General features: G+C 45.7%; 1 protein-coding gene across 3 annotated transcripts in view; it reads right to left on the reverse strand.

The window, feature by feature from the left end:
- The window catches only part of Gcnt2 (glucosaminyl (N-acetyl) transferase 2 (I blood group)), an 83,160-nt gene that overhangs the window by 45,823 nt on the left and 10,809 nt on the right, over nucleotides 1–26,528 (reverse strand). Inside the window, exon 1 of one of the 3 annotated variants that reach the window (XM_051194398.1) lies at nucleotides 11,304–12,389. The exons of 1 other annotated variant lie outside the window; for it this stretch is intronic. In XM_051194398.1, the coding sequence (XP_051050355.1) occupies nucleotides 11,304–11,771 (468 nt within the window). In that variant the 5' untranslated portion in view covers nucleotides 11,772–12,389. Of the gene's footprint in view, nucleotides 1–10,852; nucleotides 12,390–26,528 lie in introns of those variants that run through there. One more of the 3 variants, XM_051194397.1, reaches the window with a different exon arrangement.

Here is a 26,528-nt window from a genome sequence, read left to right on the forward strand (position 1 = left end):
CCAATTCCCAGACAAAGTCCAGAGCCAGCATCCAGTTGAGTGTGTGTACATGACATGAATGTGAGGCTCCTTCGCACTAAGCATCACCAGTGTGTGTATCCACGGTTGTGCTCTGTCTGTAGGAAAGCTGGGCATGAATGTTCCTAGTTCCTAACGAGGGTCACTCAAAACAATGGTGCAAGACCGGCAGCCAAAGTGTGGGAGCCCAGATCGAGAATGAGATAGGCTTTCTAGAGAATCTGATTCTAGGCTGCATTTTGAAAGAAAAACATCTGCCAGTCAGGGGTGGATGAGACTAGAAGAACGTTCCAGAACATCCTATCCTGGCAGAGGGGATGGCAGGGATTGTGACAGGAAAGCAGGATATGGCACAGCTGGGCCCCACAAGGTATCTGGTAGAGCTAAAATGTAAAACAGAATGGGGCTGGCAAGTCCATGATCCAGGTGGCAGTGAGCATCATGGGCCCAAAGAGGCTAAGATGTCACACTGTAGGGGGTGGATGCGTGTTTCCAAGGAAAGAAGTGACCATATGACCAGAGACACTTCTATAAAGGTCATTCTGTCACTGGAGGGTAGGTCAAAGCCCCCTGCAGAGGTGAGATGGCTTAGTAGATAAAGGCACTTGTCCTACTAGACTGATGACCTGAGAGCTTGAGGCCTGGACCCCACAGTGGGAAGCTAGAATTGACTGGAAGTTGTCCTCTGACCTCTACACTTAGGTTGTGGGATACGTACACCCACCTGTAATCAGAGTGAAAAACGCATCACTTTCGAGGGGTCTGGGATGGAGTCAGGTTTAGAAGACACTAAGAGAGAGGAGCACAGGATGCTTGATGGCAAAAACAGGGAGGCAGCTGGTGGCCGGGGTGCTGGTGGCCAGGGTGCTGGTGGCTAGAGGTAGTTTACTTAATGCCCATACCTGTGCTCAGCCTGGCACTTCCCTTGTCTCTGGCCTCGCTGCTACGCCCTGGGAAGGGCGCGGTCGGTATTTATTGTCCTACAGTATTCACACAAGAGCCTATAGAGTTCATGCTCTGCCCACTCCACCCCAGCTCTTGCCCTCAACCCCTCTGCCATAGCTGCTTTGTGGCTCTCACCACAGGATCTCTGGGACCTGTCTGTGACTTCCTTCCCAAGAGTGTGTGCATGGCTCTCTCTCATTTGGAGATGCAGACGGTACATTCTTGCCAAGTAGATTTTGTAATCTACCTGATCTAAAGGACATCCTTGAGCCAGGCAGTGGAGGTGCATGCCTTTGATCCCAGCACTCAGGTGACATAGGTAGGCGGATCTTGGTGAGTTCAAGGCCAGCCTGGACACCCAGCGCTACACAGAGAAACCTTGTCTCAAAAAATAAACAAACAACAAATAAGAATGTCCTTTCTTGTGTCATAGTGTTTACCACACTCTCCAATCCTCTGACTTTGCTTCAAACATTCTCTTCCTTTTGCTTCTAGAAGATTCACTCTATAAGGTAGGGGCCTTGTTTGTCAAATTCATGACTGGTCAGCATCCAGGTCCATATGTATCTATTGACTGAATTACCACTTGACAGATGGAGCCATGCTTTCCATTAAGCATCTCTAATGCAAGCATTTATAAAGTCTGAAGCACTCTAAATAGTGGCAGCACAAGTGAAGAATTCCACCGCAGAAGTCTGTGTGCCCTATTATTAAAAATACCACGTGAAAGTGCCTTATGGCCATGTATGTATAGAAAACATTGGTGAACTGTATGTTTGGACTTGAGTCCCATCTTTAAGATATTGCATTGTATTTCTTCAAGGACTTAAGCATTTCTTAACTCTGGAACATTTCTGGGTCCAGACATTTCAGATGTGGGATACAGAACCTGAACTCCAGTTACCACAAACAGTAACACATCAACGCTTATTGAAAGCACTGGTCTAATTGACTAAAGCCTCACCATGTATTTGGCAGACAGAGACACTGGGATACAAAAGTTAGGTAACCCTTCCAAGGTCATACAGCTTATCCATAGCAGAAACCAGATTCAAACTTTGGGCTACAGGGTGTATGCTTTTAGCACATAGACTAAATCTGTTTTCTAAGCAAACTTTATGGCTGGGGCTGGAAGAGCCAGGACTCTGACTCGGTACTCTCTGACTCGGAAGTCTGCATCCCAGACAAAGGCAGATCTCCATCAATGAGGGTGAGAGGTGATGGCAGACATCCTAGTCTGCAGGGGTAGAATTTGGGGACCTGCAGAGAGAATCGAACGAGTTCATCTATGAGCGCAGATAGTGGCGCATCAGATATGTGTGCTTCCAGGGTTTGCAGCAGAGTGTGCGTTACTCATCCGCCCAGAGTACATTTTCCCATTTGCAACATTAATTTAAGTACCCACCAACAGGATTCCTGTGAAGACTCAACAGAGATGATGTACACCTATAGGCAGATGTCCAGTAAATGTGAATCCCTTTCCCCTTTCTGGGATCTCTCACATGAAAAAGCCAAGATTTCTCAGAAAATGAACCATTAGGAGGAACGGGAAAAATTCTTGTGGGTCCAATTATACAACCATTCCACAGTCTAATAGAATGAGAATCTGTGCTTTCATTATCTGGACTCTTGGAGTTATAATAATTAAATGAAGGGTTAATAAAACCAGGCTTATTGTAAAATTAGAACGTAATGTGTCACTTTGCTTCCCCTGTTTAGTCTATGGTTCTGTTTGCCCTCCCTTCTTATACTTCATATTTGTATTTGGACAAGTTATTTACTTCTTTTTTTTTCTTTTTTAAATTGTCAGCATAGAAAGAAATATCACCGTGACAGTTCATACACATGTGTCATTGTGTGTGTGCATGTGTGTGTTTCCAGGTGTCAGACCCAGGGTCTTGAGCATCCTAAGCAAGCCCTCTACCATGGTGCCACTAGTCCCAGGCCAGAATACTCGATGCTTTCTCACTCCTCTCCCGTCATACGCTGACAGGTCAAATGTCCTCATCTGTACATTGGGGACAGCAAGCCTCCTTTCATAGGGCTGCCAGAAGCATCGAAAGAGATCCAGCGTTAGGAACCCTCTTGCAAACTAAGTACACTCACACACAATGTAGTCACATTGTGATGCCAAGACTTCTGGGTGAAACATTATGGCCTGTGCCGGCTAACTCCAATCAAACTCTTGTGTATGTGTATGTATATGTGTGTTTGTGAATATGTACAGATATGTATGCTTTATATTTATGGATATGCATACATACTGCATCTATTTAGGAAGCTTATAAAGTAGGTTTCCATATGACTCAAATGTTCTTAGTGTTAGTTATACCTCCATCTCTGCCCTAACTTTCCCATCCCCCTCCCTGCTTAAGTTCCCCTCCCCATTTAGGTTCCCAAATAAGAGGCCCAATGTATGGGACACATCCCTCCAGTTATTGCCAGGGGTATTCTGGAGATTAACTGTCATTGATCTTGGTTGTCTACAGAGCTTAATGCACAGTATGTGAAGAGACCATGTTGATAATGACCAGGAAGCTTCCTTCCCTCCTTCTAGCTAGCTTTCATAGTATTAGAAGATGCCGTATAGGCTGCTGATGGGAGGGGGGATTCATCCACAGTCCTATCCAGCTGTGACCCCTGTGAACTATAAAAATGACTGGCATGGCAACATATACCCACGGGTATAATATTGGCATAAATGCGATGGAGGTAAACAACCATCTTCCGATTGGGTTTAAGACCCATTCCACAGGAGGGTCTTAGTCATGCCTGGGACTAAATCTGGTTAGGAATCCATGGTTGGGGAGCTCACAGGCCCAAGGGATGAACCCACTGTTATTACTTTGCTAAACTGACATGGTATCAAACCAGTCTCTAAATATGCATTTCTCTTATAGATGAGAATAGCTTCCAGACCTCGTCAGAGAAGTTTCTTCATGAAGTAGAATGTGGTTAATGCCGAAACTTACAACTGGTTGGTTAAGTTATATAAGTGCAGAGAATAAGTACCAGTGGGGTGCTTTGCCACAGTGAGACATCTGTATCATCCACCCACCCACCAAAGCTCGGGAAGGAAGAGTGGAAAAATTTAAGAGTCAGGTTGGGGGTAGAGGGATTTCAAAGAAACAGTGTCTCTAGGAGACGTCAGCTGCACTCAAGAACTCACAGCAGCCATGCTTGACCGAACGAGATCAGAGCAAGATCAAGCTAGTCAGCCTTCCAGCATGGATCAGGGAGGATTCACCAGGCTCCACCCCTCGCAGAGGAGCTATTGCTAGGTGATAGCTTCCGGGAGAGAGTCAATTTTCTTTAAGGATATGGCTTCTGGTAGGTTGACCATGTTCTAATGGATTGTCCCCAATCAGAAGCATTTGGGGAGCACACATTGGACTCAGGCTATTAAAAAAAAAAATGTAATTGGAAGCATGTAGGAAGGTAAGGAGTGTCTCTAGGAGGAGTTAAGGGGAGGAGTGGGAGTAATTATGATCAAAATACATTGTTGTGTAGATGTATGAAATTATCCAAGAAATACTCTAAATAATATATATTAAAAATAAGAATTTTCTGCAGGAAGAAGATATGGTGAAGAGGTCATGCCTTTCCCACAAAGATACATTTCCAAGTTATAATTTCTCAGGTGGCTAAAGCTACATACGTGGTTCCCCTCTAATACCAAGGTGAGGACAATATGAACAGCTTTCTCTTGTCGGACAAGGAGATACCCTACCACAGGCATGTGCTTCTGCACCCTGCCTTTAGTTTTGGGGCAAGAAAACTGCCCCAGAGAGATATGTCAAGACTTTTCATCCCCTGGCTTCATTACTGATGGTTCTGGTCCTGTGCAGTACCAGTGAAGTCGTCCCTTCTTAATCAGTTCCTGGAACTGCCAAGAAAAGGTCTTCCCTTCCTCCCAGGAAAGCCAGCCACAAAAGTAAAGCTGGAGCCATTTTTGGCCTGTCCAAAACTGTGTAGAGAAAATCTGCCCAAGAGAAGCTAAGCTAGAGCAAGGCAGAGAAAAGGAGATCAACTAGTCCATGTCGTCCAAGGGAATGTCTGGCTCTAGCCACTAAAGTCCTTGCTTCACCAGCCCCTTGGGTTTGGAAAAATAGGGATGCTGGTCCCCTATGGGTAGAGGACTTTGTAAGAAAGATACTGCACATTTTGTCCCCCTTGAGCCTACTGGATTTGGAGGCCAGATCCCTGGGATATGGCTTCTGAGTAAGCCCTGGGATTTGTTTAGGTTTCTTTGAGTCAAGTTCCTGACACTTGCCACCTAAAATGCTAACACACTCTCTGAAGAGTGTGTCACAGTTAAAATGACAACATAAATCAAAGTAGGAAATACGCTATTTTTAGAATCTAAATATGAGGAAGAAATGGGATCATGTGGTCTCTCCTAAGGTGGAGATCATTTTGTTTGACAAGCCTTGAAAATATATATATACAGATGGAAATAAGAAAATGGAAAAGAAGCAAATGAAAGCCCTGTTAAGGACTGAAACAATCATGGCAGAGAAAGGTCAGATTGCTCATGAGCAAAGTCTTCCAGGAACAAACAAGGCTGCTGGGTGGGGATGGAGGCGGGGGGGGGGGGGGGAGTGAGAGAGGCAGAAGTCAAATTAACTTCGCCTTTTCCAGAGAATCTGACCTGCCCTGAAGGGAGAAAAGACAACTTAGCTATCCTAGCAGGCTGTGAAAAAACTAGACCAGCCAACACTTCCATAGATGGGGATCCATTTCACAAGACTTGAACCAGAATCTTCAGGAGGGCTTGGGGCCCCGGGGTGGAGGTGGGGGGTTAGGCGAGCTCAACGGGAGAGATCTCTTGTGGCATCCCCTGAGGCTTGCCTGACTGCTTCCAGCTCCTTCCCCAATTACAACAAAACACAATGCAACATTATATGTTCATACAGAACTACATGGCCATACGTGGCTTCTAGAGCTCTGTCTTGGGCAGGCAAACCAAAATACAACAGAACGAGAAGAGCTAGAAAAAACAAAAAACAAAAACGGAGCCTATCTTCAAGGTGGCCTGTGACAATGAGTACACAGAAGGGCTGGATGTCAAGGCAGTTGATGCTAATGCTGCCTCCTGCCAGAGCAACCTGGGATCCCACTGGACCTCCTCTGAGAATGCTGCCGGAGGGGAAGGGTTGGATGCCCAGTGTGCACAAGAACCACCTCAGAATGACAGGCAGGCTCCCTGGCTTTCTGAGGGCCTGGACATCTTTGTGGTCTTCCCAGGCATCTTTGTCTCTCTTTCTCCCCATAATCTTTTCCTCCTCCCTCCTCTTTCTCCTTCTCCTTGACCCACTCCTTTCCTCCCCCTTTCAGATCCCCTTTTCCTCTTCCGCCCCTCCTTACCATCACTCTCCCTCTCCTCTCCCACCTCCTGCCCCTTCCCCTCCTCCTCTGTCCCTCTCTCCATCTCTTCCCTCCTGTCCCCCGGCCCTCTTTATCTCATGGCCTTGCCTGCCAGGCAAGGGTCCTACCACCAAGCTGAACTACCAGCTCTCTTACCTTAAGTAGCATTTCAGTTTCATCCCCATTCTTTAGTTCTCTTTCTGACTCATGCCATTCTTTCCTACCGTAGACCATTTCCTTAATGTCTTTTAGAGTACTAGAAAGAGCATATCACCATGCTGGAATGTTCTCATTGTCTTTAGAGATTATTCTGATACTTGTGGGGGTTTTCCCCCCTCATAGTTGTCTTTGTACAGAAATTAACTTACATATTTTTCCATTGGTTCATTTTTATATGAACCGATTTAAAAAAAAAAAAAAAAAAAAAAAAAAAAAGAGGACGAGTTCACAGAGTATGGCTAAATTTTCAGTCATACTCTTTGCTTTGTGTTGTCTTGACCTTTTTTTTTTTTTTTTTCCTGTGCTAGAGATGGAACCCAGGGCATTGCACATGCTAGACAAGTGACATACCACTAGGCTACATCTCCACCCAGTCACCATTTCTACTGCAGTGATTAAAAACGAAGAAATAAGGCAACCTCTCCATCGAAAGACAACTCATGGAGAAATAAAGCCAGAGCGGTGTGCTGTCATGTGACATGCGGCTGCCTCTCCGAGGAGCCTTTCTTCTCAGCCTCTTAAATGATTCATACTTTGCTTTCTGACACATATCAGATGCAACTCAACCTCTCAGTCGTATTTCTCTTGGGGATGTTTTGAGGAAGTGATACACTTGAGCAGCATCTTCCTAACACTAACACTGAAGTCTTCAGGAGACAAGCAGGTGAGGACTTTGAAGGAAGAAATGACACTGTTTGCGCATGCACAGAAAGGGTTGGCATTGGAGAGCCTCCCCCTTTAAAAGGTGACAGTGCTGAACAAGGAGGTAATGTAATCAAAAGCTATCCGGGAGTAGAAAATCAGACAGACACCCCAAATTTTAAATCACAGACATGGCCCCACCGTCAAATGCCAGAGTTAGCTGAGCACGATTAGATTTTTTTTTTTTTTTTTACATTAATGTGAAGATTGGAGAGTGCTTTTAAAGGTTTGTGCTCCAATTCACTTGTCTTCACTTGTCATTTGAGAAGGCTCCACCTAACAAACAGGATTTCCTTTCCCTCTAAACCAGGATGCTCCCAACTGTCCAAGAAAAGGAAGAAGGCAGAACTCTAGGAAGTGTCTCATGCATGGGCTGTGTCACTGGCATGGACTGCCAGTTGCCTCCTCCACAGGGAACTGCTCAGCCGAGACAATGTCTCCCTCAGCTCATGTAGAGAACAGGGCACTGTCCATGAAGCTAACAGGCAGTGTGACCCCCAGGCTCCAAGCACCGCCACCCATATGAGTACAGGTGCTGTGTGGGGAATGTGGTGATGTTCTGGGACTGTGTCTTCTGCAAAGAATGGCACATGTTGGAAGAAGTGGACTCTTCTGCCCAAACCTCTCATTTGTAGCTGGAGAAGGCAGAAGCTAGCATACCACACTACAAGACCTGCAGCCCAAGAGGTTTTATCTCCTGGATTAAATTAGTTATTCTGCTTTAAAGATGGGGGTCTTGTTATGATACCCAGAATAGCCTGAACTTTCTGGGCTCAAGGGAGCCTCCTCCTCCAGCATCCACACACTAGTACAGCAGGTAGATGTCACCTTCCTGGTGACAACAGTCATTCTTTACCTCTCATCTTGCCTATTGACTGGCAGGAAAGAGGGAGGAGGTTGAGGGAGAAAGGAGATTCTTCTGTCCTTGCTTTTTATTTTTATTTTATTTTATGTGCAGTGGTGTTTTGCCTGCATGTCACATCTTCTGGAACTGGAGTTATAGACAATTGTGAGCTGCCACGTGGGTGCTGGGAATTGAACCCTGGACATCTGGAAGAGCTACCAGTGCTCCTAACAGCTGAGCCATCTCTCCAGCCCCCTTTGTCCTTGATTTGTTTGTTTGTTTTTGTACCGATGTGGCATGGATCAAACTGGACACCCCTTGCTGAAATAATCGGGATATTTAACAAACACAAAAACCCAACTTCCTATCTGCCTCCCTTCCTCCTTCTTTCCCTCCCTTGCTTCTGAGACAGTGCCCTGATGTCTAAGCTGGCTCTGTCTTTGAACTCACATTCTGCTGGTCTTCTGCTGAGTGTTGTGAGTATAGGCACGTACCACCACACCTGTTCATCTCTTTCTCCATTTAAAAAAAAAAAAAAAAGTGACAGGCCATTCTTTGGTGGAGTTACATAATGATCTTATCTCACTTAGTGCCATACCCAAGGGGCACATGGCTAGACTCCAACTCTCATGAATTTTAAGAGAATACTGGAAATAGAAAGGGAATAAATATTTAATTATGGAAATCAGCTTCTAAGTGCTTAATGTCCCCAAATTACGAGTGCCAGTAATAGAAACAACAGATCAGGGGTGAGAAGATGACAGGGAGAGCTGGCCGATCCCCACCCCATCCCTCACCCCCCACCCCGGTATTTTCCAGAACATGGCTATGTTTATTACCCAGCAAACCCTGCCCTGCTGCCCCAGAGCACTTACCAGCATTCCCAACTTGGCATTCCCCCAATGACAGAACAATGATTGCTTTTCTCTCACTGTAATAGTGCTGTCTAGCTCATTAGCAATCTATTTGTCTTTTTCACTGAGTCCAAAGCATGCTGTTGCCTTCCAAAGCAATGCTATCACATTTTGCATAGGTTTTGAAGAACATGATTGAGGGCTATCAGGATGGCTCAGCAGATGAAGGTACCTGCTGCCAAAATTGACTAAAGTTCAGTCCCCATAAGCCACATGGTGGAAAGGAGGAAACCAACTCCCAAAAGCTGTCCTCAGGGTCACAGTATGTACCCTAAGAAGTTAAAGAGATCTAGTGATACCCTGCATCCTCTCTTCCCACTATGGCCTCAGAGAGGAAGTCTCTTTTTGCTTTTTACTGTTAATGTGGCTGTGCTAGTTGGCTTATTGAGGGTATGTGACCAAACTTGGTTTCTTCAGATATAGAATATGACACTGCTGTGACATACTCTGCCTCCCCACAAAATAAAATTGTAATAAAAATAACTGGTCCAGTCAATTATTAAAGGTAAAAATATTTTGATGAGAAAGAAGAGGCTTTGTCTTGGAATCTCATTTTTTGTATTAAGTAAAATGTAAGGTTCAGCTTCCCCCCCCACACACACACAATTTATTTCTTAAATTACCTTTATGTGAGTATGTCTGTTGTGCAAGTGTTTGCATGTGAGTGCAGGTGGCTATGGAGGCCAGAGTCAGATTTCTGGTGCTGGAGTAGCAGATGGTTGTTGAGACCAAACATGGGTTCCAGGAATTACCTGAACTCTGGTCCTCTGGAAGAGCAGTATGTGCTCTTAACTGCATTTCTGCAGCCCGTGTGTGTGTGTGTGTGTGTGTGTGTGTGTGTGTGTGTGTGTGTGTACAGTAAAACCCCATGTTTTGCATTTGTTCACTCATCACTTGCTCACACCCTTTTATCTAACACAAACTTACTGAGCATTTACTATGTGATCTACTCATTGAGGATCTGGCAGTCACTGAGACAGAAAATGACCTCAACTTCATGGACACTCCCATAGAAAAGACCAGCAACAAATCCATTCGGATGGAATCAGAATAAATGATCATTATGCATATTGACTCTTTGCAGGGAAAACTGGGCAGTGTGCTGGCAGATGGCTGTGGGTGGAGAAGGAGCAGGCAGTTGGCCAGAGCAGCCCTCCTCTGAGAGCTGTGGTCTAGCAGGTGAGAAGGAAAATTTGTGGTTCTAGGGGTAGGCAGGAGGGTGGCTAAGGTAAAGATCTTGGGCTAAGATGAAGTCCAATAATTCTGTGAAGGAAACCTTCTAGTATGAACTCAACACCGTATAAGAGATGACTGCCACAGATGTAAGCTACCAGTGGCATGAGGGAAGGCATTGCTTGTGAGTGACCCCACAAAGAGCATCATGGGCTCTCATAAAGAACTAAGATGAGGGTTCTACACTGCAGTCTCCATCTCTAATTCCTTCCCTGCCGCCCAGGCAGATTCTTCAAAAGTTTTATAAACAAAGCCACTCCTCAGCATCCCTGGGGAATTGGTTTCAGGGCCCCTTTGGGTGATGAAAGCCTGTGGATTTAAGTCCTTTATATCAAATGGTGCAACATTTTCATGTGACCTCTACACACACATCCCTCCTGTATAGTGATATGCTTTCTGCATGACTTGTAACCCCTAACTCAGTGGAAATGCCATGTGATAATTGTTAAGTTGCAATGTTTTAGGAGTCGTAACAAGAAAGTTTATGTATACTCAACACAGATACATTGTTTTTTCATTAATATTTCCCATCCAAGATGGGTTGAACCGGCACCTGTGCATAAGGAGACCGGCTGGTATTCCTTTGCATGGAACATGGACTCTAACATACCTGGAATCCTATTGAGCGTCACCCAGAAGTGCTCATCAGGACTGAACGTGTCTTTGGACCAATGGAGCAAATCAACCGCCCGGGGGTCATGGAGAACAAAGTTGACAAACTCTCTTGATAGAGCCACGTAGGCAGAGCCAAAGTAAATGGTGAGGTTGTGGGGAGGGGGAGGCTTCAGGGCAGCAGTTCTGATCACATAGGAAACCTCTTTGCTCAGGTGTTCCCGGTGGACATACTTGGTCCTTCCAATTGCATGAGCTGGAGGCAGGACTCCTGGAGTGAGATTCTTCCCCTTAAGTCCTTTCAGGTATTGAACTATTTCCTTGTTGGTTTTCAGGGGGAAGTCCTGCCCGCAGGTGTTGATGGCATATTTCCAGGGGACCTCGGAGGTGGACAGATCCTTGATGCAGTTCAGGTCAGCCTGGAGCCGTGAGATCCCACCGTAGACCACGGGCTCCATCTTAGAAGCCATAAAGGCATTGGGGAAACAGCTCACTAACTGCTCCACAGCGCCTTTGAATTCAGCTGTTGCCTTTTCGTCCACATGGACACAGTAGATATTTTGAGGCATGAAGATAGCCCTGAAGAGCCTTGCAAAGGTGTCAAAATTGTGATGGATGACCATGACATATGCCAAAGGAAATTCTACCTCTTCCTGAGATAAAGGGGCTGTGATATAGTGGCTTTGGGTCACATATTCTGCGCAAGAAGGCTTCTCGTGGATCATTAGTTTGTTTCTCCACAGGAAAGGGCTTTTCCCGTTGACAAAGGATGCACACACCTGAGTCAGCATCACGGAGTCTGAGATGTTCAGCTTCTGGTAGCTCTGATCTCCTCCAAAACTTAACACGTAGAGCACAATAAAAACGATGACAGTAGTCACCGAGACTATGAAGAGGTAACGCATGGACAGAGGCATGCCTTAAAGAGGGGCGAGATGTCAGAACCGGTTAAGCTCTGCAGATCCCTTCCCAGACTTACTTTTTCCTGGGAGCTCTCGCTGGGGTACATGCTCCAGCTAATGTGAATTCCGGCCGTTTCATCTTCCTGAGCCCAGCTGCCGGCTCTCTCCTTAAGCTGATATTAGAATCTGATCCCGCCTCTCTCAAACCTCCTTTGTCTAAATCCCAGCAGCAGGTTGCCGAAGCCCAGCCTTTTCCTCCTCTTCCTTGGGCCTCCCGGTTTGCATCTGAGAGATGTTTCACTCGCCCACTGCTATCTCCTTTTCAGTTGAGTTTCTCGCCTCTCCTTTCGTTCTTTTCCCTCGGGGGTTTCTCCTAGCTCTTCCTCCTCCTGTTACAATCACCACAGCAAAAGCTAAAGTTGAAGGGATGAGCCGGGCTGAGCGTGCGGCTTCCTGCCCTTCTCTACTGCTTCTCTCGCCTGCTCTGTTGCCTACTCTTGGGGTGTGCCAGCTTAACAACCCAGGGGATCTAACACAGCCTCCGTTCTGTCAGCTGCAGTTTCGGGAGACTCGTGCTCAAATGACACAATCTGAAATAAAAGCACACCTCCTCCATCCCAGTTCCATTGTAATGTTTTCTGGCCACACCCCACCAGTTTCCAAAACAAGCGCTCCCAGTGGGAGGAGTTCCGGTCCTAGGGGATCCGACAAGACAGAGGTAGTGGGGGAGTGACTTTGACATGAACCCCTCTCCTCTTACTCAGGCATCTGCTCTAGTCTAGTGTTACAGAATGTTGGGGTCTAATGAGCAGGTAGTGAGCTACACCCTCTAATTTGGATGAGACCTAATGGCTTCTCAAAAAGGAGCTTGAATTCTGCCCACAAACGGTTCGGATCTGCATCTAAACAGTGTTAAGGGTTTAACCATCTCCATTCTTCCACTTTTCCATGACTTTATATTCAAAACAAAACAAAACAAAACAGGGTATCAAGCAATCCAGACTGGCCTGGAACTCACTATGTAGCAGAGCCTAGGTTTGAACTTCTGATCCTCCTGATTCTACCTTTGAAGTGCTGGCTTTCACCCACATGCAACTTCCCATGCAGTTTTAGGCATCCCCTCAGCCAGCTGATTGCCTTTCCATTTCCAGCTCACTATTTGTCAGCACTTCACAAGTTAAGAGTCTCTGCCCTGTGTATTGACTCCCAGTGGAAAGGAGCTTTTGTTCCAGTCCGTGCAGAAAGCATACCCTTCGTTACCCATGCTCCCTCTGCAAACTCTCTGCTGACAGCTGATAGACTACAACAGCCTGCCAATCCCTTCCTGCAAGTAGGAACATGAGACTCAAAGCACACAGACTGCAGCCCAATGGCCCGCCCGTCCTGAGCTGGAGTGTCACCTCCTCAGCTCTTATTTACATGTTTTGTTTTTCTGCTTACGTATCATTTTTCTTTCCTCCTTACTCTTTCTGCACCTGCCTCAAACAAATGTCCTGAGGAGCCCTCCCCTGGGTCTTTCTTTAGGTCAGCAGCAAAGGAGAGTGGGGCCGGCTCATTAAGCCGCTCCAGTGTCTTCTTTAATGTTGTGAGTGTAAAGAAAGGACAGTTCAGTCTCTGGCTTCGTCCTTTTTCCAAAAACAACCCTGTTAAATATTAGGTTATTATGTCTGCTGTGTCTAAACAACAGAGGGTAATTTTGGCATTGGTAACTTCATTTTGGCAAAGCCTTGTGGCTTTGAATGAATACTGAAATAGTTGCAGCCTGACAAAGCATTCAGTATACAGATACATAATTTAATTAGGGTGACTGACTGTGTTTACAATACCCTTTTCAAATGGCCAATAACATGGAGGTTCAGATTTACACAGACTGAGGGGATAAACATTAATGACATTACTATATTAAGAAGTACAGATACTGACCAAAATAAGAATTCTCGTAATGCCTTTGAATTTAAGCCAGTACTACTCCAATGGTGCTGTTTACATAGACAAAAATACAGCTATCTCTCCTCTTCTGCATGCTCTTGAACCAAGCACCCCACCCCCCATTCTCCAGTCCTGGATTAAAAGTCCTTATAGGAGAATGTTTTACAAAACTGGTTGTCCTATTAGAGGATGCCAGTTGCCTGTTACTTCTCCTGAACAGGCTGCTTATCCAGAATGGATGATGTAGACTCTGCTATGGAGACTGGATGCCTCAGCCTTCCCTACCTGCCCTTTCCTACAGTCAAGAATAAAGTTGATACTTGCAGGCTTAGCAACCATGCCCTTGGTCCTTACTTTGGAAGCAATTACTACTGAACTAGCCAATTAATTAGGCTAGACATGTCTCTCCCCCCAGGCCATCTTAAAGGCATTCTCTTTACAGCAGGAGGAAGATCCCTTTATGAGGTGAACACTATTCAAGACTTCTTTTTGAGGGCTGAGTATGTATGGAGCTTAGTGGTAAAGCAACTGTTTAGTGCTCATAAGGCCCTGAGTTCAATACCTAGTACAACAAGGAACACACACACACACACACACACACACACAGAGAGAGAGAGAGAGAGAGAGAGAGAGAGAGAGAGAGAGAGAGAGTCAGAGAGACAGAGAGAGTTATTAAGCTGTATAGAACACCATCTCCAAAATATAGAGAGTATTATTTATCTGAAACAACAGAAGACTTGGAACCTGCTACAGTCCTGTTATCCCAGCACTTTGGAGACTAAAGCAGGGAGGGTGGCAAGTCGAAGGCCAGCCTGGTCAACTTAATAAGATCCTATTTCAAAATAGACAGTAAAAAATAGATATTTTTAAAAAGAAAGAGGAAAATGAGAACATAACAAAATGCAGTGTAAAAAATGTTCAACTGCGGCTGGAGATACAGCTCAGTGGTTTCAGTTTAATACACACACGATGCACGAGGCCCTTGGTTTAAATCCCAGCATTGCAAAAAAAGATAGGAAAGAAATGAAGAGCAATCAAAGGTGCTTGGGAAGGCCTGTCCTTGGGGCACTCAGCACCTCCAACCTTCCCTTATAGGAGGGACAATTTCCTTAAAGGTGGGACAAGATGGGGTTCACCTGAGCCTGCAAAACCCAGAGAAAAGCAATGTGGAGGCATAGCACTGGGAAAGTTGCTGCTTGCCCTGCCCAATCAACTGTAAGGGAAGACAACCCCGGGTATTATGCAAAAGCAAAACAGTTTGGGCTTAATCCCATTGCCCAGAAGTACACAAAGGATCAAGTGCAGGAACACCTCCAGGCAAGCCAGGGCAACTAGTGGAAGATTTCTGGCTTCCTCATGAATCTTCCCTCGCTGAGCTGCAGTACTGACGCACTCTTCATTGTGCTTTCATAATTGTTCTGGGACTTGTTTTTCATCCCCAATTAATCATTATTCTTTACTCAGGGACGATCTTGGGAAGGCACAGGTTCATACAGAAACACCTGATTAGTAAAGTTAAACAATATCAAAAGGGCACAGGAAGCTTGGCTGGGAGAGGACTGACTGAAATTAATGTAGTTGCATTGAGGGTTCAAGTTATGGAGGAAGTTATGGAGGGGGGGAAATGAAGTGAGCTTGAGTCAGTTCTTGACCTTCTCTCTGGAAGGATATTTTTATGTAGTTTGCTTTGAGGTTTGGTTTCATTTTGTGCCCAGGTCAGCCTCGAGCCCTTGATGCTCCTGCGTTAGCCTCCTGAGTGTGGGGATGACAGGCATGCACCACCATGCTTGGCGCTGCAGTTGGCTTTGTTAGGGAAGCAAGTCAAATGACTCAGGGATTCCTTCTGACTTTAAGATGTAGGGGTTTTCACTTTGAAGTAAGCTGAGAAAGGAGAGGACCCTGACATCCCCCATTTACTGGGTCTAACCAATCCCAGGTTGACTAATGGGTGAGGAATGATGATCTTGGTTTATGTTTCAGTAGCAATGTGGTGGTCATGGCACTAAAGGGAAGAGAGTGTGCATTTGCAAAGCCCATCCTTAACCAGAACAATTCTTCCACAACTCAGACATCTTCCAATGCTGTCCTCTGGGGGAAACCTTCCTCTTGGGGCCAATTATTTTTCTTTCTACTCCTTTTATCTAATTAACAACAGAACAAGTCGTTATCTGATCTGCAGAACCCAAAGCATTATTTTAGATTCTTGTCTCAGTGTGGAAGGGGGCACAGCTAACACACAGACCTTTAAAGGCCCCAATGGTCTCCAGTCCATGGCATCACATGTGAGCTGGAGGGAGCTGTACCTAATGTTGCTGAGGCAAAGGTTGATCACAAAGACTTCCTGGCTGCAGGATGGTTTGAAGCAAATTCTTGCAAACCACAGTTTACAGTGCATCCAGATAAACTCATGTTAAGACACATGCAGTGACTGCATTTAGCAATCAGAAACAGTAAGAGTTTGGCTTTGGGGCCTTGGAGAACAACAGGGTCTCCGTCTATTGTCCAGGTTGGCTGACCTGGAGCTCACTATGAACTCCAGGCTGGTCTTGAATTAGTTCTCCTGCTTCAGTACTATGCTTGGTAACACTGCCTGACTCTGAATCATAGTTCCGAGATGTAACTTACATTCATTTGTAGAGATTAACTGTTTAACCTTGGGAGGGTAACAACTCCTTAATTATGTTACCAATACAGGTGTTCTGCCAACTTGGGTGTGTCAATAATGGAAAAAGATTTAATATTTGCATATACCCTATGTATATCCTCATGTAATCACCTCAAGATGTCTTCAAATACCTAGTGTAATGTAATCATCGTATAAAGAGTTGTCATGCTTTGCTATGTAGAGAATAATGACAAGAAAAAAAAAAGTCTGTACGAATGTAGTACAGATGCAATTGTTTTTAAGACAAGGTCTCATGTAGCCCCCAGGCTGGCCTTGAACTCACTGTATAGCTGAAGTTGACCTTGAACCCCTGGTCTTTCTGCCTCCACCTCCCAAGTACTTGGGTTATGGGTGCATACCACCACACCCAACTGCCAGATGCACTATTCTTTTGAGAGAACACTTTCTATCTGAGGTTTGTTGAATCCATGGATTCAGAGCCATGATGTGATGGGCCAACTGTACAAAGAAGAAAGTGAAAAGCTGAGCATACAGGCATACAGTGGCTGTGGCTGAAGAAAGAGGAACCCCAGTTACAAGCCGCTCATCCCCCGATGCCTCTCTGATTACTGTGCACAGTGGCTACCCTTGTGTGTGGTCCATCCATCACAAGCCACTGGGAAGGAGAGCTTAACCAGCACTGCTGTGTGGAACATCTAGTCTTTCTGAATTAGGGTGGAGGGGTGCGCAGAGTGCACAGGAAGTCCTGGCTTTGATATCCAGCTCCCCATAAACCAAGCACTGGGAATTCATGAGACACTGGAGGCAGGAGGATCTGAAGTTCAAGGTTATCCTATAGGCTAGCCTGAGAGCCCATGGATGAGACTTAGTGGAGAAAGCACTTACCACACAAGTGTGAGAACCGGAGTTCAGCTCCCTAGCACAGGCATACAAAAGCCTGGTGGGCATGGCAGCCTGTCTTTGATGCCAGAGCAGGGAACCACAGGGGTGAGACTGACTGCATCTTAGAGCCACAGGTTCAGAGAGACCCTGCCTCAGCAAATAAAGTGGAAAGTGATGGATGGAGACATTTAATGTCAACTGCTCACCTGCACGTGTACCCACACACATGAACACCACACACACATATACATCACATATATGGGGGTTGGGGAGAGAGAGAGAGATGCCGATATCAATGAAGATATGAAACAATGAGAACCTGCTAGGGAAGTATAGTTAGTACCTGTTAGAAAAACTGACAGTAATCCAGCTGTCATTTTATCACTGCCGGTCCTGTCCTGGTCCCCCCACCCGCTACAACTCACTCAGGAGAAAGATACTTACCAAAGGACATATAATTCAGTCATTTTTACAAACCTATGACTCATACTTGACCTAAAGTAAAACAATCAAACCTGTTAACAGTGATTTCACAGTGCATTGCTCAACCCTAGCGCTGTTGACACCCAGGGCCAAAATGCCTCCTAAGGGCCTGTGTGTGCAATGTAGGATGTCTGGGGGCCATTCTGTCCTCCATGCTCCAGATTCCAGTGGTATCCTCTGCTTCACCCTCCAGCTGTGACTACCACAACTGTCTCCTGTTCCTTCTCTGCATTTGGTAACAAGAAATCTTGAACAACACTCAATTGCCTGTCATAAGAAAAAGTAAATCTGAACACAATGTTCAGCCTAAATGTGGTTGCCATTATGTATATTTCTATAAGGACACAAATACCCCTTTCAAATCATTAATAGCTATGGATACCCACTGTACCACATCTGAGATCATCCTCCACAATGGGCTTCCTAAAACAGGGATCATTCAGGGTTTTTCTACCCTAGTTCTTTTGACACCAACCACCTAGATATTACATAGCTGTCACCTCCCTCCCAGAGCACAATGTGAAGCAGAAAAACTATTAAGAAATTCAGGTTAACACTTAATTCCAGAGGACACTCTGGGAACAGAACAAGACACTGGCCCTTTAAGACAGCTGGACTCTAGATCATATAAGGAGGGGGAGGGAATTCACGGACTGCCTGGTTAATAGTAGAACAGGAGCCAGGAAATATGAGTGATGGGGGCTGATCACTGGCCTTAGGAGCAACTATAGCCCCCACTTTCCTGACGAGAAAACTGGAATTCAGAGTGTTAGGTCACTAGTGGCATGTTAGCAAGCTTGAGAGTCATGGAGGATGGACCTGTAGCTCGTAATCAGGGGCTTGTACGACTGTGGAGCTCTGCTCAGAGTTACTCCACTATGAGAAAAGGTGTGGCTTGCAGGCTGTGCATCACTTTATCTGTCTCCATTTGGAGCACAAGCACAGAGGCAAGATGACTGTATCTCATTGTACACACAGACACCACACCTGCCCAGCACCATCCATAAGCACAGACCAACAAATGTTGTTCCTAAATGTACTCTTATATAGTCAGCAAAATAGAAGAACATAGGGATGCATAGAAACCAACCAACCAACCAACCAGGCAGGCCTTTGAACCTCCCCAAAACACTAGCTTGAAGACAGTTTGCTTGAAGACAGTTGCAACATCCCCACCAAGACCCCAACAGGATAAAAACACCTAATACTAGATGACAACAGCTCCCACTGATCTGTCATCTTGCCACTGGTAGCAGGGACAGAGGCACAGCTCCACTCCATCCTCTACACAAGCCTGAAGCCATCCCCTAGAAACCCCAGCTAAGCAAAACCAAGATTCCCGGTTTCACCACAGAGATGGATGGATTTCAGAATGCGTACTATAAAACATAGTTAGAGTTTATTAAAAGGTATTTTCACATATATCTTAAGCACAAAGGTGAATAAAAATACCTTTCTGTGGTGTGGGCGTCACAAGGGGGAATCTGAATTAGGTTTCTTTATAATAGGATGTGGATGGCTGTCAAGTTACATGTCTGAAAGTGGCTAAATGAACGCGTAAACACATACATACTTTAAAAATTGCCCTGAGATGTAGTTTACAGTAGTGGTAAAAGTTCAGGCATTTTCTTTGTAAACAAAGTTGTCAAGTGGATTTATGAGGGGTAGGTTTAGGTTGAAGAATGAGAGGGAGTAGCAGAAGCTTGAGATGCTCTACCACCTTGGCATAACGGAAGCCCGGTTTAGCTACTGTCCTTGACAAGATGTCTTTTTTGTGGGTACTTTTTGGCCTGAAGCTTTCTGACTCTGTCAGCGGGTCAGGCACACCTTCTTTCTCATGCTTTCTTTCCCAGGTTCCCACAACTGTCCCTGTCTCTCTGTCCTTCCGAATCTGACCACCTGGAATGTGTTCAAGTGTCCCCAGAGAACTCCCAACAGTCCTTGTGGCTTCAGGTTAGTCTGGACTCCAGCACTGCTACAGCTAACTACAGTTGTCACCTGTTCATCCATCTGTTTTTCTATCTGGACCTGGTCCCTGAGCCTTGCCAATATGACCTGCATGGTCCTGGACCTCACCTCTGTAGCTCAACTCAGCCCTGAGGCACAGCTGGGCTTGCAAGGTCAGTTCTGCTCACCTATAGGGGCCCTCCAAACTGGGCTCATTAGCAATTGTCTAACCAGGTGCAGTAGTTCCCCGTGAGTGTGAATTAGCTAGCTGCCTCTGCTTCCAGGAAGGCTGCCATTGCTGTGAAATAGTCCTTTTGTACACTGTGAAGATTTGTCACTCAGATTGGTTTAATAAAAAGTTGACTGGCCGGTAGCCCAGCAGGAATTCCAGATGGAACAACCAAACTAGGAGAATGATGGGAAGAAGGGGGGCAGAGTCAGAGGAGCTGCCAGCCAGCACAGAGAAAGCAGGACATGTGGAAAATGAGGTAACAAACCATGAACCACTTGGCAAAGCATAGATAAGAAATATGGGTTAACCTAAGAGTTAGGCAGTAACAAGCCTGAGCTATGGGCCAAGCTTTTACAATTAATATTAAGTCTCAGTCTGTTCTTTGGGAAACCGTTGCTGGTTATTTGGGAGCAGGACATGAAAATTCCACCCACACCATATGCAGTGAGTTTCCTGAATCTAAATTAGCTTCCTCTACCTCTAGGAAGGTTCTTACAACTCCTTAAACTTGTCTGCACGCCTCTTTAACCCTCTTCATTGTGTAATCTACATATATCCGCATCTACACATATAATCACTGAGTGATATATAATATGTAATCAGTAATTAAGAACCTGTGTCTGCTAGTGGCCAGCCATCAACTGAAATTCGGACTACCTTGCACATTATAGCCAAAGAAACTGATGGAGCTTGTCATTGATACATTTTGACATTGTGAAAGGACACAGATGTTTCTTTCTCGATTTCTGGCATAGCATGCCAACATCTAAACAAGAACCAATAAATGAAATTGTAGCACTCTAATTGTTACCTTCCCCTCCCCCAAAACCAAGTCAGTTGGGGAAATAGCTCAGTCAGTAAAATGCTTGTTGTGCAAGCATGAGGACCTGTGTTCAGTCCCCATAATCCATGTGGAAAAAAAGCCAAGTATGGTGCGACAATTGTAATCTCAGGTTAGGAAAGCAGAGACCAGTGGATCCCTGGGCTGGGAACCCCCAGCCCAACAGAACTGGTGAAGCTTCCAGCCAGTGAGAGCTGCTCCCACTGGATGATTGAGACCATAGATTAACTTCTCTCTCTCTCTCACACACACACACACACACACAGACACACACACACACACACACACACACGAAGCACATACATATACACACCATACACACACATAAACACATTCACCACACACACACACACACACACACACATAAACACATTCACCACACACACACACACACACACACACACACACACGCGCGCGCACTAGAAATCAGAGGAAGAGATACTTTTAGTTAAGTCTCAAAAACACAGTCCCTTTTTTTCAAAAGGGGAACTCTCTGGGGCTTATGGGGCAATGAGTGGAAGTTTCCCATGCTCGACAGAATTCCCTGTCCATGGACAGACTTGCCCTCTGACCTCTGTGTCCAACAGATCTGCAGACTGCTGGCTCACCCCACCTCCTCTGTCCCTATAACTACACTGGTTTTAAAATATTTATTAATTTATTACCTTGTGGGTGCACATGGCATGGGTGTGAAGGTCAGAGGAAATTGTATTGATATACTATAATAAAAGTACATCAGAATCAGTTGCCATTTTAACAAAAGTTACGTCATTTCACCAAGTAGCTTCCACATGGCCCTTTCAGTCCCTACCCTGCTTCTAGCCACCCTCCAAGAGGGCTGCTCTATATAAAGTGTGGCAGTGCTCTGGCTCTAGATGGGTATGCCAGTGAGGAGGCAAAAGGAAGTTAAGCCCGCTCAGTTTCCACATCAGAGAAGAAGGAGATCTTGGGTGCCCCCAGTGCTAGAGAGCAGCTTGGTCACTCATACTTGATTCCCTGTTGTCACATCTATTCTACTTATCGGTATAGCCCAGCTCAATCCTCCCTTCCTTTCTTCCTCCTTCCCTCCCTCCCTTCCTCCCTCCCTCCCTCCCTCCCTTCCTCCCTCCCTCCCTTCCATCTCTTTCCTCCCTCCTTTCCTCCTTCCCTCCCTCCCTTCCTCCCTCCCTCCCTCCTTTCCTCCCTCCCTCCCTTCCTCCCTCCCTCCCTTCCTCCCTCCCTCCCTCCCTCCCTCCTTTCCTCCTTCCTCCCTCCCTCCCTCCCTTCCTTCCTCCCTCCCTCCCTCCCTCCTTTCCTCCCTCCCTCCCTTCCTCCCTCCCTCCCTTCCTCCCTCCCTCCCTCCCTCCCTCCTTTCCTCCTTCCTTCCTCCCTCCCTCCCTTCCTCCCTCCCTCCCTCCCTCCCTTCCTCCTTCCCTCCCTCCCTTCCATCTCTTTCCTCCCTTCCTCCCTCCCTCCCTCCCTCCTTTCCTCCCTCCCTCCCTTCCTCCCTCCCTCCCTCCCTCCTTTCCTCCCTCCCTCCCTCCCTCCTTTCCTCCCTCCCTCCCTCCCTCCCTTCCTCCCTCCCTCCCTCCCTCCCTCCTTTCCTCCTTCCCTCCCTCCCTCCCTCCGTCCCTTCCTCCTTCCCTCTGTCCCTTCCATCTCTTTCCTCCCTCTTTCCTCACTGACTCTCTTCTCCCCTCCCTCCCTCTCCTTACTTTTCTGTCATCATCTCTTCTTTTCTTTTAGAGGTTTCTTTTCCATTTGAGTCAGCCGGTCTCTAGTAGCACAGACTGGCTTGGACCTCTCATGGATCTACTTGCCTCAACCTCTTTAGTGCTAGGTGATTTTAGCCTTGCCCTTGCTAGTCACATTAGCAAAGTCCCTATTCTCGAAGAGTTCTATCCATCTATCCATGATGCATTTTCTCTTTCTCTTTCTTTTTATTTTGTACTTTTTAAAAAACTCTCAGGCAGCTCCAACTGGACTTAAACATATTATGTAGCCAAGAGTGAAGTGCAACTTCAGAACCTTCTGCCTCTATTTCACCAGGGTTTGGGATTACATGTTGTCATCTTATCTGGTTTATATGGAAGTGTTTGAACCCAATGCCTTGTACATGCCAGGCAAACACTTTCCCAACTAAGCCACATCCAGCACCATTGTACATTTTTCTAACCATTCTTACCTCAAGACCAGGAGTAAACTTAGCTGGGTGGTGGGGGTGCACATCTTAATCCCAGCACTCAGAAGGCAGAGGCAGGCAGATCTCTGTGAGTGTGAGGCCAGCCTGCTCTACAGTTCCAGGATGCCAGCTTGCTCTTGAGTTCCAGGATACCAGGGCCTCACAGAAAAGTCCTGTCTGGGGGAGTGTGTATTTTGTTATACTTTCCTAGGCTGAATAGGGGTTGTGCACACCTTTAATCCCAGCACTCAGAAGGAAGAGGCAGGTGGATCACTGAGTTGGAGGCAAGCCTGGATAATTCCAGGAGAGCCAGGGCTATACAGAGAAACCTTGTCTTGAGGGGGAAAAAAAAAAAAGGAAGGAAGAGACAAAAAAGAACGAGTAAAATTCCATTATTGATTATGCATATTACAATACTCCTTGTGATTTCTTTCTGCCCTGGCTACATATGAATTCTGCCTTCCCTATGTGGTGCTGGGACAGAAAGAGCAACAGGGATTTGCTGAAGACACACCAGCCAGCTGAAGGTCCCCACCACCTAAGTCTGGAACAATTTGAGCAGCAAGGTAAGAAGAAATAGTAATGCATTGTAACCAACTGACTGAACGAGGAATCCAAATCCCTAAGGATACAAATAAATACATGGGATACAGTATGGCTCTACCTTATAGCCAGATGTCAGCTAACAGAGAATGAAAAGTTGAAGGAAAAACAGGATTTAGCAACTGTTAAGGCAATGATTGAGTATTTCAAAACCCATCTGTAAGAGAATGAAATAGGGCTGAACATTTGTCAAACAGGGTGCTAAAAAGTCTAGAATTATCTGTCTATAAAATGTTAACTATCTCATAACAAATGCAAAATACTATAAGTTTACTTTACAGAGAAAAAACTTGGCAGGCACTGTCTTAACCAAATGATAAAAAGTAACCTCATCACCATAGAGACAAATAAACATGACAGGCCTTCATAACATTATTTCTTTAGGACTGCTGCCCAAAAGATAAACTGAATCTAGTTAGGGTTTTTCCAACCTGCATTCCTCAAAGATGATAAGGTCACCAAAGAGAGACAAAAATTGTTCTAGGTGACAGTCAAGTCCATAGCTCAAGACTTGCTCAGATTACAGATTTGTGTAGGCCAGGGTGTGTGCATTAAATAAAATGACTGTCTACTGATTATGTAGGAGAGCCTTTGCTAGGACACACTTGGAAATGTTCGTGTAACTGGAGAATGACAGAGGGAGGGAGAGAGGAAGGGGCAGAGAGAGAGGGCTGTGATGGGACAATGTGGCTAACTGCGTGGCACATAGGAGAAATCTGTAAAATTCTTTTAAGTGTAATAATTTTGAATAGTGGAAGTTGAAACATTAAAATCTTTAGATATTTTCTGGCCATTCTAATATTAGTACCTTCACTGCACACTTTGCTTGAGCTACAGGAACTTCTGAATGGCCTTGCACTGGGGGACTTGTTAGGTTAAGCAATGCCACCCTGGCGTTGGACTCAGCTTCCTTGTCTTTGAACAGAAGATAACAATAGCCACCTCTTACCGGTTAGTTTTCTTGTTATTGTGACCAAGTGTCTGAGAAGAAGCACTGAAAGTTACTGGAAAGGTGACTCAGAAGTCAAGAGCACTTGCTGTCTAGAGAATTATGTTCTATTGCTGTGTAGAGACACCATGACTCGGGCAACTTCTAAAAGAAAGCATTTAACTGGGGGCTTGCTTACAGTTTCAGAGGGCTAGCCTGTGAACATCACAGCAAGGAGCCTGGCAGCAGGCAGGCAAGTAAGGTGGGGGGGGGGGTGGAGCACAGGGAGGGGAGCAGCTGAGAGCTCACATCTGATCTGCAAGTTGCAGGCAGACCAAGAGACTGGGCTCATTCTCAGTGACAACCTCCTCCAACAAGGCCACACCTCCTAATCCTTCCCAAACAGTTCCACCAACTGGGGACCAAGCATTTGAACATGTGAACCTACAGGAGCCATTCTCATTCAAACCAGCAAAGTGCTCTTACAGAGGACCTTTTAGTTCTGTTTCCTGCACCCACATGATAGCTTGAAACCATCTGAAACTCCAATTCCAAAAGATCCAAAGCCTGCTTCTGACCTCTGCTGTCACTACATCCATGCAGGGGAAGCACTCATATATATAAATTAAATAACCTTTAAAAACAAAAACAAAACAGCCAGGTGGTGGCGGCAGCGGCGAAACATGCCTTTAATCCCAGCCCACTGGAGGCAGGGGCAGGAGTTCAAGGCCAGCCTGGTCTGTAAAGTGAGTTTCAGAACAGCCAGGACTGTTACACAGAGAAACCCTGTCTCAAAAAAAAAAAAAAAAAAAAAAAAAAAAAAAAAAAAAAAAAGAGAGAGAGAGAGAGCGAGAGAGACAGAGAGATTTATTTTGTTATTTATGTACATGTGTGTATGCTGTCTGTATGTGTACATGACCACGGAGACCTGAAGGGGGCCTCAGATCTTCTGGAGCTAGAGATACAGCTGTTGTGAGGTACCAGATGTGGGTACTAGGAAGTGAACCTGGGTCCTCTGCAAGAGCAGCAAATGCTGTTAACAGCTGAGCTGTCTCTCCAGCTTCTCCTCCTCTACCTTAACCCCTTTCATTGCTCTGGAAACCAGAGGAGACTCACACCCCCATCCCTGGATTTTTAGAGTAGAGACACTAGAGTCTCACTGAGCAGGACTGAGCCCCTGTCAATCCACAGAAACACACACACACACACACACACACACACACACACACACACACACCAAACAAACACAAACAAAAAACCCAGAGTATTGCCTGGCTGTGTATTTGAATGGAAATTTATACAAAGGTATTTGACTTAATTGTCATTTCTTCACCAAGGATGAAAGGAGATTAGAAATATATTTTTCCTCTCTGTATAGCCTTGACTGTCCAGGAACTCGCTCTGTAGACTAGACTGACCTCGAACTCAGAGATCTGCCTGCCTCTGCCTCCTGAGTCTGGGATTAAAGGATGTGCCACCACCACCACCACTAGTGGCCCTGGAAGGAGGTGAGAAGTATAAGAAGTTGATTTCTGTACTAATGAGGAAACAAGGAAGAAACACATTTGGGAATACCCAAAGGAAAGCAAATGTATGTGGAATGCTGTCAGACATTCTCCCAAATTTGACAGCTCAGTAACATCTGCTCCAACAAATGATAAGCTCAAAACCAGGTCTGAGTGAAAATTGTTCCCATACAAAGAGCCCCAGTCGTATGCTTCTACTCATACAACTTCCAGAAAATGTGATCCTAAATTAGGACTGGTGTGAGAAGTGGCTGTCAGGGGTAGGGGTTGGGGGTGGGGGATATGATTACAGGTAAGAACCATCATACCTGGCTAGGTTTCCTTTGGAAGGGGGCATTCATTTGTTTCCAGGGAGGGTCACACTATGCAACCCTGGCTGTTGTGAAACTCACTGGGCAGTCAAGGCTAGCCTGGAATTCATGGTGATTCTCTTAGGACATAAGGGAACTCACAAAGATGGAAAATCCCTGTATCTAACAGAGTCCTATAGAGTGAAGGGGGAGGGGGCAGAGGGCACAAGGTGGTGCTACCTCAGTGCAGGAGGTCGCAGAGGTGGCACACCTGAGCAGCTCACATGGGCTCAGTCCCAAGCACAAAATAATTAACAATACTTC

The sequence above is a fragment of the Phodopus roborovskii genome, unplaced genomic scaffold, assembly GCF_943737965.1.
Source record: "Phodopus roborovskii unplaced genomic scaffold, PHOROB, whole genome shotgun sequence".
Classification (NCBI taxonomy): Eukaryota; Metazoa; Chordata; class Mammalia; order Rodentia; family Cricetidae; genus Phodopus; species Phodopus roborovskii.